We start from the raw sequence: 12,672 nt of genomic DNA on the forward strand, positions 1-12,672 counted from the left end.
GCGTTGTTTTTCTTCCATTTCATTTTGTTATTGTTGAAACCAGTTTGGGAGCATTTGCCACCGTTACCGGCTACTGTTGAGCGAGGGAGAGAGAGATGGGGGGCAGAGGCAGAGGGCGAGAGACATTGAACTGCTTTGACAGCCGTGACTTTTGTTTGCTTTTATTATTAACACAATCTCGCACACGACATTTTCGCGGCTGCTGCTTTGTTGTTACACTTTATTGCAATTTGATTTTATACACACTCGTGCACACAGGTTGTGATAACACACACCGACACACACTCTACGAGCTGATGTTGCTGCTGCTCGGCAATAAACAATTGCAGATTGAGATTGAAAATCGCGCGACGATGGAACGTGGAACGGCCGACAACGACTGACGAACGGCGACGGCGGCAAGAACGGATCGAGCGCTCGCTGCCTGCTGCCAGCGTCGACGCCAACGTCGCACTGTGGGGCGACATTAATTAGAGGAGCCTTGTGGCAAAGAAACTGATGGTGTTCTTAATAGAAATAAAGTAAATAACCTCATTAGGTAAAACTATATTATTCTATTCTATATTGAGGTTCGAATTTGTAAATGCTATTATTTTTTTATGGTGAAAATCTTTAAAATCGGAATATATACTATATACAGCTGCCAAAAAATAAAATGATTTTGAAGACACATATTTATCTATTATTTATTTTAATTATATTTTTAATTTTTTTTTGCTCCACTTCCTCCACCTGCTCCACAGTGCGACGCGGCTGTCGACGGCTCCGCCAACGTCGCTGTCGCCGTTGCCTTCACTGATAGAGCCCTGCGTTTTGTTGTTGTTGTTCTTGTGCCCGCAAGAAAACAAAGCAAAAGGCACAAGGCAAGAGGCAGCAGCAGAAGCAGCAGGCTAAAACAAACGCAAACAAACAAACAAACGGTGACTGAGGGCAGCAGCGTCGACGCCGGCTTCGTGGGGAGCTCACACACACACCCGCACAACCGCACACAGATTCACACTAGCACTAACACTCGCACACGCGAATTGAAAAGCTAAAACGGAGAGCGACGGAGCACGAAGTGAACCACATTCAATTGGAGCGGCGAATGGCAAGACAAAAACACCGCAGAAAGCAAAAAGACCCAAAAGCGAACACGACCGAAAAGCAAATGAGCTCCCCAACAGCTGCTGAGGCTGCGAAACAAAAGAACTAGTTCCCAAATAGGTTGCTTCAATTACTTTATAACTTAATTACATCCTTTCCTACCATCCTTAATTCATCTTGATTTAAGCTTCAGTGATTTAGAAAATACATATATGTATACTTTGATAATTTTAAAGGAAAACCAAAACTAGTTATACAGGTTGAAATACGTTTTTTTAATATTATAGATAATAAAAAATAATAAATATTTTTAATGAAACTAATATACAACTACTAACTAGTTCCCAAAAGCCGGTGGCTTAATTTCATTCACATAAACTAGTTCGGAAACCCATCATGTTTTAATTACAATTTGCTCTGTAAACTTATGTACGTACGTAAATAAACAATAATAAATTTGAATTTTCCAGCAATTTCGCATGCAAATATTTTCGTTAGGCAATTATAATGGCGATGCATGCCTTAAATAATCAAACGAAATAAGCCATAATTAAAAAATACATCAATTTAAAATAATAGCCGATATACTAAAGAGGACATAATAACACGAATACCCTAACAAAGTAGCAGGTAAATCCGCTTTTATGGGAAAGCGCTTTTCAATTCATCTAAAAAGAGTATAGCCGAAACAAGTGCTCTTGGCATGACAAAGAAAATTGATTGATTTTGTTTTGGTTTTCGGATTTTAGCAAACATATTTCTCTAATTGAATTGAATTCCAAATTGACCCCACACAACGGTATTCTGCATTTAGTTTTATTGAATGAAGAATTCCCCGCATGAGGGCAACCCTGAAAAATGAGAAGAACAAACACAGAATTAAGAGGGTGGAGAGGAGTATTTGCGAAAAAAGCGACAAGGAAAAACAGTAGCAAAAAGAGAAGTGGGACAAGGCGAGGAGCCACGGGTCGGGGGTCGTCACCTCTGCCAAGTAGGCGCTGCCTACTTCATGTAAACACTACTATAAAGAGTGGAAGATGACGAAGAAGACGGCGGAGAAGAATCGGGGGAGCCACAAGCAAAAGCAGACGGAGGCACTTGGAGGTCGTCATGGCAAGAGCAAGTCGCTCGTGGAAGGAGTATAGATACAAGTACAGTGTGTTTTAGAATTCGAAAAAGGAAATTGTATCTTTAATAACCATATAAAAGTATATTTATATTTATTCAAAATATCTACCAATGACAGATAATCCAAAGATTACGAATATTCAAGAGGTCCGCATCCTAAACAAACTTATCAAAACCATTTTATTTTTTTTATACTTGAACAGAGTAATGAATTAATTTTAGTATCTGAAAGATACATGTGGAAGTTAGGGAAGCTCTACTGTTTCTAGATATAGACAAATGCGTAGCCTGAGTGCAATTGCAATGGCGCCGAGCTGAAAAGCGGAGCAAATAAGCAAAACAGCAAAAGCAACAGCAAACACAGCCAAACAAACGCTCTCCAACATAGATTGCAATGTTTATTTATTTAGTCGATGGCAACACCAACAGCACAGCACGGAATCTGCACAATGTGGATATTTTGGGTGGAGTGTGTGTGTGTGCGGGTTGAGAATGCGGGGAGATGCACTCAGACACACTTAGAGACCCAATAATCCACCTGGCAACAGTAAAAACGGAAACAATGTAGGCGAAATAGCAAACAAAATTGAATTGAACAGAGGAGCAGAGACTTAGGGGAGCCACAGGACTAAAGGGTTGAATGATGCAAGATTAAATTAAATTTAAAGGTAAAATAATAAAAGGCTTTTACTGAAATATGGTATTTATTTTCTTAAAGAACCCTTAAATATAACAAAGAACTAATGGGTTTTATGATGTAAGATTAAATTTAATTTATGGGCTTTCAATAAAGTATGGCATTTTGGTTCTTAAGGAAAATTTAAATATATTAAAGGTTAAGTATTTATTGTTGTGCATACCACTGGACTAAAGGGTTAAATGAGATAGGATACAATTTAATTCAGAAACAAACTAATAAAACGGTTTTTAACGAAAGATGGTATGCTCTTGATGATATTTTGTTTCAGCCTAAAGTATTTATTGAATTTTGAATTAATATGTATATATTTTATTAAGTTAATAAAACTATTAATAATCCTACAACGCACTAAAGAAATTAAATAAATTTGATATTAAGTATTTTATAGTAAAGATAATATTTTTCCACGCCATTAAAGGTTTAACCTCAAACCAAGCAATTTTCTAACTTTAAAACTCTCAAATGAATTGAGTAATTTTCTCCAATCTCTTAACTCGCCCAAAGACAGTGATAACCGTAAGACAAGGACCAAAATGCAGTCAAGGCGATAGCAAAAATTAAGTAAACCCACACAAAGGCAGGCGAGTAACAAACAAGACAAACAAACAAATGAAACAAAGTAAACAAAAGAGAGTAGAGAGCGGGAGAAAGGAGAAGGCGAAGCTTAAGCCAGCTGGGGCGGAGTTGAGGCCAAATTAAATGTTAGTTCAAAGCAGACGAAGTGTGAAATAATCACATTAACTAATGCACAAACAACCTCAAAGACTGACAGGCAGAGAGAGGGAGAGAGTACCAAGAAAACCTTTGCCCACCGCCCACTTTCACCCACTCAGCTTCTTAAGTCATCCTCAGTCGTCATCGCTATTTGACTGCAAATGTAAATATACTGTATTTGCAGGGCTAAAGCTGCGAGTAAATAAAACCAGAGACTATAAGAAGCATGGTATTACTTAATTAATGACAGAAACGACTATCGTCTCTGGTCTTTCACCCAACGATAGAGTGTGTACTGGAATTTTCATTTGTCAGAAGGCTACCAAAAGTTAATAGTTATAGAGCTATTTGGGTTAACAAGTGTCACGATCTCACGACAGGCATGAAATAGCCAACTCAGCCAAATATGCTTTCTTTCAAAGTCTTACAAAATGAAAAGCAAGTATGAATTAGAATTCTCAAGTACGAATTCTGCTAAATAACCAAGCAAAGTTTGGATTGTATATTAATAAACTTGTATAATAATAAACTTAAACCTTTTTTTCTGCATAATAATAACCTCTTGATTTAGGCAAATTGAATCTTATATAAATCCATAAAACTCATTGTAAGTAAAACCTAACCATTAACCTTTAAATCCATTTACTTTATACCTTGATGGTTATTATTAACACCTCGCATTAACCTGCTTTCTGGCATAGTGCACGTTCTAATCTCTGTGTAGTTGTATTAGCCATAAATATTTGATTTCCAGCCCGGACCCACTCGAGTCTTATCAGTTTCGGTATCAAAATACACAGCTCTCTGCCCGAGCCCAATTAGGGATTGCCAGGCGGTACATGCGTCGGATGATACTCCTCATTGTACTATCAACTGATCCACATATGGACGGAACTTGAACAGCCCAAGTCCGAGCAACAGTAATAATTATGGGTGCCCCCTAGTCCACCACCCCACAGACCCCACAGACCCCCTAGACCCCGGCCGGCACTCGAGGGTGTGGCGGCTATCTAAACAATTTTATCATCTACTGGAGCGGCGAGAACCGTTTTCAGTCTCTGGCTGGCGTTCGAGCGCGTTGGAAGTGTCAGCAGATTGCGGCCAAAGTAGATTATATATATATTTTCCCCATATATTTGCTCATTAAGTACACCGTGTAGAGAGAGGGTCATGGATCTGCGTGTGGGCTTTGGTGAAAAGTTGAAATTGGGCGCCAAGTGAGTGCAAAGAGTCTATGGAAAAGTTGGAACGATGAGTCATCTATCTACCGCCTTCTCTCCTTTCAGGGTCATTGGCCATAAGGTTATTCAGTACAGGCTGGGCACGGGGCACACCACGGAACTCACAACGAAATATGGCCAACTGAAGGGTCAACAGCGCAAGACCGTTTATGATGCCGAGATCTACTACTCTTTCGAGGGCATACCCTTTGCCCAGCCCCCGGTGGGTGAGCTACGTTTCCGCGCCCCCCAACCACCGACCTCCTGGCAGGGAGTAAGGGATTGCACCTATGCTCGGGACCAGCCCATGCAGAGGAACTCTATAACAAACAGTGCCGAGGGCTCTGAGGATTGCCTGTATCTCAATGTTTATGCCAAGAAGCTGGAGTCGCCGAAACCGTTGCCTGTTATGGTTTGGATTTACGGCGGAGGTTTTCAGATTGGCGGAGCCTCTCGGGATCTTTACGGGCCAGATTATTTCATGAAGCATGACGTCATCCTGGTCACCTTTAACTATCGCGTAGGTGCTCTGGGTTTCATGAGTCTCAAGGATAAGACACTCAAGATACCAGGAAATGCCGGTTTGAAAGACCAAATCCAGGCCCTTCGCTGGGTCAAGGAGAACATTGTTGTTTTCAATGGAGACCCGGAGAATATAACCGTACTGGGTGAATCAGCCGGCGGGGCTTCCACGCACATCCTTATGCAATCGGAGCAGGCTCGAGGACTCTTCCACCGCGCCATTGTTCAATCTGGGTCCGCTTTATGTGCCTGGGCCACGAACCCGGATCGAAAGTGGCCCCAGCGATTGGGCAAGGAGCTTGGCTACGCCGGGAACTTGGAGAGCGAGAAGGAGCTGCTGGAGTTTTTCCAGCAGATTCCGGCTGCCAAGCTGGCTCTTCACTGCAACGCCATAGTGACACAGGAAGAGCACAGAGACTATGAGATCCTGGCCTTTGCTCCAGTGATTGAAACCTATGTGGGAGAGGATTGCGTGGTACCGAAGTCGCAGCAAGAGCAGCTGTCCAGCGCCTGGGGCAATGAGATTCCCCTGATTATAGGAGGAACCTCCTTCGAGGGTCTCTTCTCGTACCAAAGCACCTTGGCGGATCCACTGTACATGCTGAGTGCCTTTGAGGCCATTATTCCCAAGCAAGTTCGTGAAGCCGTCGATAAGGAGGAGCTGGCGGAGATGGTGAGGAAGTTAAAGAAATCCTATTTCGATGATCCGGACAGGGCCAGCATGGAGCTCTACGAGTGCCTGCATATCCTGAGCGTGAAGAACTTCTGGCACGACATCCATCGCACTCTACTCGCCCGATTGGCCTATGCCCCCACCTTGTCCACGTATCTCTACAGATTCGACATGGACTCGCCGCACTATAATCACTACAGGATTCTCAAGTGCGGCAAGAAGGTGAGAGGTGTCTGTCATGCCGATGACATCTCGTACATGTTCTACGGTCTGCTCTCCAGCAAACTGGACAAGGATACGCCGGAGTATCGGACCATTGAGCGATTGATTGGCATGTGGACATCATTTGCCACCAAGGGAGATCCCAATTGCGACATTATAGCGCCGGTGAAGTGGGACCCACTGAGGCCAGGCGGCCAGGAAGTTTGCCTTAATATAGCCGATGGCCTGGAGTTTATACCGCTGCCCGAAAGCAAGCAATTTGTGGTCTGGGATAGTTTCTATACCAGGGAGAGTCTCTACTGAGGAACGAAAGCCCAAAGCCAAGTCATAGAAAAAGCTTTATTCTAAAGTCAAGATTAAACTGCCTTGATGCCTCGTCATTTGACAAACATTATTCATAAGAATTCATTGTTTAAATGCCAAAGATTTTGAAAATCGTGTTCTTTTTCAATGATTATATTATTCCTTAGGGCTAGGAAAACAATAAATATGGTGCAGCGAATTTATACAATGTCCTAACATCCTAAAATATCACATTCTCTTATTAAGACACAAGAATTAACCCATAAACTGAAAGCAACACAAAAACGATTCCCACTCTTCCAATTATCCCCCAACAAAATGTTATTTTGCTTAATTTATTCGCTCGCATTTTATTTCCTCTGTTTTTATGATGTTTTGGCAACGTTTTCTCAGTTGGAATTGATTCTCTAGCCAGTTTTATCCGGCTCTAGTGTCTGGGTCGTGTTTGTGTTTCTTTTATTGACTTTTGGGCAGCTTGCCAGGAAATTCTCGGGAGCCAAGGGAATACCGCAGGTCATTGTTGTCAATTCAAAATAATCTGTGCGCGTGTGTGTGTTTTTGTTCTACTTTTTTCATCCATTCACAAGATCATAAATTTTTGAAATGTTTAAACAACAATTAATCTTTGTGTTTTTTGAGGAATTTTAGCGTACAATTTGAAGATTTTTTTCATTGGCATTCGCGGAAGCTCAGATCTTTTAAAAAGAATTTTATAATGCCATTGCAAGCATAAATTTGATTTATTATTGTGTGTATTTTTAGTTAAATGGAAAACTAGTTGGGTTTAATTTGCACATCAATGTGGAGCTGACTGGTTGAAGAAAAGCAGGTTTTTGATCCAACGAAGTGGGGAATACCCTGTTATTGTTTTGGGTTTATTTTTGTTAAAACGCTTTTACGTCACTTGAAATAACTTGCTTAATTTTAAGTCAAGCTTGTTTTCTCATCAGTTTCAACATTTAGCCTACCTATTAAGTGTTTTTTTTTTTCACCAACATCGTTGTTGAAAATTCTAGTAAATTCACCAATGCTGAAAACAACCTTTGTGTACTTTGGACTGTTGTAAAAGCAATTGAAATCTATTTTAAATCTTTAAAGTTTGAAAATTTAAGTTTAAATTGCATTAAAAAAACAGAAAAGATTAACATAATGAATTCTTATACAATTTCCTAATTAAAATCAATTAAATGCTTGGTGATCTTATTGTTTATTCAACATACTCTCTTCTATTAGGGGATAACTCAAACGATTTGTTTATACAATTGTTTATAACAATCTCTAGATATAGTTTATGGTTTTCGTCTATTTCGGTTCTGGCAACGGGCCAGACCAACGGATCGATTTAAATGCTCTGACTTTTTATTTCATGATTTGATTTCGTTACGGATTCACTCGTTTTGCTTTAAATAAAACTCGAGCATAAATATTTAAATTGCTTTTCGCACTTTTCGTTGAATGGAAATTCGTGCTCGTCATTCGATTGGGGGGGGGAAGGGAGAGATGTAGGAAAATGGTAGGCTCGGTTTGGTTTGCTTTTCTGGCGGCGAGCCAAACGAGAATTTCCATGGTTTACTGGGTTAAATTTAATTAATTTGTCTCGTAGCCCCAACCCCCGGTTCGGGTCTGGGGCGCTATGATTTTCCCAGTTTGATTATTTATTCATTCCGCATTTCCCTGAATAGGCTCTGGACACTCTCCCTTCTCCTGGCTCTCACCCCTCCCTCTGTGTTTTCTGCATTGCAGCATTTGCAATTTTATTTGCCTTTATTTATTTATTTATTATTTCGTGGGCAGTCGTACTTTTCATTTTACATTGCTTATTTTTGTTTGGGCTTTACTTTTTCCTGCGAAATTTACACAATTCCAATTAATGGCATTTAATTATTTATCCGGCATTTTACACATTGCATTCCGAAGCTCCGAGCGCGCCTCACCAGCTGTGAATTTTGCATTTTTATAGCATGTCGGATATTTCTGCGCTGAATTTAAAAATCAAATTGTTTTGGTTTCGTGCGGTGGGCGATATTTGTGGGTTGAGTACTTCAAATTAATTTCCATTAGTGGGCTTTGTTGCGTGCGAAAGAGTGGGAGGCCGAAATCAAGAGGAGGCGGCGGAGTGGGTGGAGTGAGAAGAGGCTGGTCAAGTTGTTTGGGGTTCAAAATTATGTTATAATTAATTAAGTTATTTGAGTGTTGCTTTCGACTCATCAGTTTTTAACTTTAATGAATTCCGCAGACTAGCGAAAAATCACAACAAATAAAATGTTGCCATAAATAATTCTCTACATAAAATTTGCACTGAATAATTACATAAATAAATATTTTGGCAGCTATTTTAGTCAATTAAGAAATATATATAAAATTATCTTTTTCGATTAAAATTAGTTACTAGTTTTTGAACATTTTAAAAGGTTTAAAAAAAAATTATTATGTTTTATTAATATTTATCAATAAAAAGTTATTGTTATTATTTATTTAATTTAAGTTATTTATGAAACATAAAGTCCGGAAACACGCATCAGAAAAGATTTCTCCCGGCTTCGGGCTAGAATAACAGTTCCCCTAGAATTCCCAAGTACGAATTCAGCGTGGCTCGGCTATAAAATTAGGCAAAGTGTTGAAGTTGATTTCTAATTTATTTGTTCAATTCATTAGTTATTCCTATACAACTATCAAATAAACTTTCATAATTTAATAATTTAAATTAAAATGAAAGCTAAATCTTAAACTTCTCCCTCACAACCTAAAAACTCTTTAAAAACAGCATTCAATTCAGTGATTCACTCAAGAAATCCTAATCAAAATGATATTAAATGGTCGGCCTCCACTTCTGGGGACATGCTTCCCAGCACTATCATCATTGAGCAAAACCAGGGCGATGTCTCAAATTTATAAATACATTTTCGCATTCAGAAATAAAATCGAAAAACACAAAGCACAAAAAAAGAAGACAGAGCTGAAAAAAAAACTCGAAATGCGAAACAAAACGAAAGAAGCAAAATAATCGCGGAAAGCTATTAAAATTTAATCAGAAACACAAGCGACCCTGCGGTCAAAATTCCCACAACATTCGCCGCCTTCTCGAGGTCCCCCTGTGAACCCCGTGCCCCCTGCCCCTGCCACATGGATGGCTGCTGATGATAATGCCCTGAGCCGGCCGAGGGACAAGGAATATATACTATATATGGTTATATGTGGATGCTGACGACGACTGTGGCGACCCCACTGATTAATCGTTCGCACAGTGGTGAGCCCTACTCCCGGGTCAATCTCCATGGCGCCAACATCATGATGATCATCAGCAGGCATCGTCATCATCATCATCATCGCCACCATTGGCTGCTGTGGCAATATTTTTGTTTATTTTGATTCGTGCGACGCGAAAAACTGCTCTCGTAAATTTGTTTCGTCTTTTTTTTCTTATTTTTATTTTCTTCCTGTTGCCAATGTTTGCTTTTTTTTTTTCCTCGTTTTGCATTTCCTCTTTTTGTAGCAGCGTGTGCTCTTCCCCAAACCATTTTTATTGAATTCCATTATTTATGCGAGAGTGAACAATATTGAAATTTTCACAAAATATTTTCAAAAGCGTCGGTGGTTTGTGCCACACAGCAGCAGCAGCATCCATAAACATTTATATTTGCATATTCATACATATATTTTATGTGGACAGGCTTAGTACACTTTGGGGGTTAACTTAAAGCGACAGCGAAATGTTTAAAATTTGTGCGAAAAAATGGGGTTTATATTTATAAAAATTAAGGAGGAGAGAAGATAATTGTTTATTAATATATATAATCTTGTTGTAGATGGAAGCCTTCTGCAATAAATTCACATCTCAACTTGACTTTTATGCCAAAAATCTATAAGACTGTGTCCCAAAACAAGGCACATGTTTCACTTTCGAATCAAGAAACCTCTTTTGAACCCATTCCATTCTTTTCTATGAAAAACTACACCAATTATTCTATAATTATCTTTTTAAAACCTCTTTTAAAATATTAAATCCCCTTGTTTTCTACGAATTCTTTATTTAAACCCTCTTTTTATATGAAAACCAAATAGTTTCAAAGTAATATAAAACCCAAAAATTCACTTTAACTCCCACAAAATGTTCTGCAAATACAAGCTTCACCTCGACCCCATTTTCGTGTGAGATTTATGTAAATTTCCCAATGGCTGCCGAAACCGGATGCTCCATATGCATGTATGCCAATGACAGATTGAATTTCTCACGTCTCCTTCTCAGAATATTTGAATTGCAAAACTCACCTGGTGAGCGTTCCACTGCTGCATGAGGTCCTCGTAGCAGATCTGGCAGGCCTGGATCATGCCGCGCGGGTCCTTTGGCCGCGAGCGAGCTGGCCGTGGATGCTGCTCGTTGAACAGGGGAAAGTAGGCCGCCGGCTGTCCAGGTCTTCCGGTCTCCCGTGGCTTTACCGTGCTCAGCTCTATGAGGCTACCTCTGCGCTGCTCGTCGCCGCAAACGTAGCACACCTCGGTAATGGAGTTCTTGTCGGGCATGGAGAGGTCCAGGATACCCACCTCCGCCTGGGGCTGGCTGGTTGGCATCGGTGCCGCAGCACTACTAGCTGCGTGACGAGGAGCTGGCGGTGGTGCATTGGAGGAGCTGGAGGAATTTCGCAGATCCAGCACGGTGGCATTGTCATCTTCTAGAGTCGAGATGGGTGGCGGTCCCTGGCCGCTTCCAGGCGAAGGCAGGGCAGTGTAGGGATTACCCTTGTAGTGGGCCGACTCCGTGGCTCCTCCACCGCCAGCGGTCGCCTGCTGCAGCAGGTGATAGGCAGCCGTCTGCTGCTGGAGCTGCTGATACTGGGCGGGATGATAGGGCGCCTGGGCCGGGTAACCAGCTGCGGCGGCGGCCGGCGGTGCAGGGCTGAGCTTGTACTTCTGCTGAGCATAGCCGCCAGTTTTAATGGCCGGCGGTTCGCTGGGCGGTCGTGAGGTGGGCGAGGCCACGGGCATGTCCCGCGACTGTGGCCTGCTCAGGTATCTGTTGTGGTTGCTCGAGGGGGTGGAGTTCCGGGGATAAAAGTCACCGCCGCCACCGCCACCAGCAGCACTGGGATTGGGCGAGGGTGAGGCATTCCTTGAGGTACTGAGGTGGTGATGATGCGAAGACTGTTGCTGCGGCGAATAGTGGCGAGCTAGGGCATAGGGGTCGCCATGACCCTCAACCAGTCCATTTTGGGTGAGGTGCTCAGCACTCAGACCCAATACCTGAGCAGCATACTCGCTCTGGGTGGCCACATCTGCTCCTATATACCCCTTGCCATCCACTCGCTTCATGTGGTAGATGCGCTGCAGCAGGGGTTTCTTCTGGCGCTCATACGAGTCCCATTGCTCGTTCAGGGATCGAAAGCAGAGCATACAGGCCCAAACGTACTCCTGGGCAGGTGACACACCCGCCACCCCATTAGGCGGTTCGTGACGCTCCAGAAAGGGGAAATATGACTCCCCGGGACGTTCGGGATTGTGGCGTATCCTCAGGGGTTGCGGCTCATAGCCACCATGACCACCGCACACAAAGCAAATGGACATGGGCACATGATGATGCTCGGGTGGTTCTGAGGCTCTTCCCGTGGACTTGACCCCTCCTCCACCTCCTCCGTGTCCCGGATAGTAATGCTGGGCGGGATGTGGCGGATAGCCCAGGTGGTACTGCTCACTGGGTGTCCGTGTGCGATGGGCTGCTGCTCCGGGAGAGGGCATCAGTTCCATTGGCGGATACGGATGCTTGGTCGCTTGAAGCGTTCCAGGCGCAGAGGCCGGCGAGGGCGGCGTGGGCGTCGTTGCTGGCTCGGATTGCTGACTGCCACCGCGAAGTTCATTCTTGATATATGCCTTCGCTTTTTCCATAATATTTCCAGCTGCAATGGAAGCAAAAATGTTGAAGATGAATATAAGAAAAATATTTAAATTTAGAAGGATAGCAAAGTAAATTTGTCCTGACTTCCGGATGAGGAAAATACTAAAATAATTTTTCGATTAAAATAATTAAGTAAAGATATTATTTAAAAACATGATACAATTTAAATTCATAAATTTTTACATGTAGCATGCTTAAAACATTGAATTAGAAAACT

General features: G+C 41.9%; 2 protein-coding genes across 3 annotated transcripts in view; one reads left to right on the forward strand and one right to left on the reverse strand.

Annotated features, from left to right (window-relative positions):
• The window catches only part of LOC108078098 (uncharacterized), a 75,218-nt gene that overhangs the window by 54,893 nt on the left and 7,653 nt on the right, over positions 1-12,672 (reverse strand). Inside the window, exon 3 of one of the 2 annotated variants that reach the window (XM_017171692.2) lies at positions 10,838-12,456. In XM_017171692.2, the coding sequence (XP_017027181.1) occupies positions 10,838-12,445 (1,608 nt within the window). In that variant the 5' untranslated portion in view covers positions 12,446-12,456. Of the gene's footprint in view, positions 1-246; positions 366-10,837; positions 12,457-12,672 lie in introns of those variants that run through there. The other variant, XM_017171694.2, reaches the window with a different exon arrangement.
• On the forward strand, positions 4,678-6,682 carry gas (gasoline). The gene is made up of 2 exons (XM_017171697.3): positions 4,678-4,845; positions 4,915-6,682. The coding sequence occupies exons 1-2, from the start codon at positions 4,799-4,801 to the stop codon at positions 6,566-6,568; spliced, it is 1,701 nt and encodes a 566-aa protein (XP_017027186.1). The 5' UTR covers positions 4,678-4,798; the 3' UTR covers positions 6,569-6,682.

Source organism: Drosophila kikkawai, chromosome 2R, assembly GCF_030179895.1.
Source record: "Drosophila kikkawai strain 14028-0561.14 chromosome 2R, DkikHiC1v2, whole genome shotgun sequence".
In the NCBI taxonomy this organism is placed as follows: domain Eukaryota; kingdom Metazoa; phylum Arthropoda; class Insecta; order Diptera; family Drosophilidae; genus Drosophila; species Drosophila kikkawai.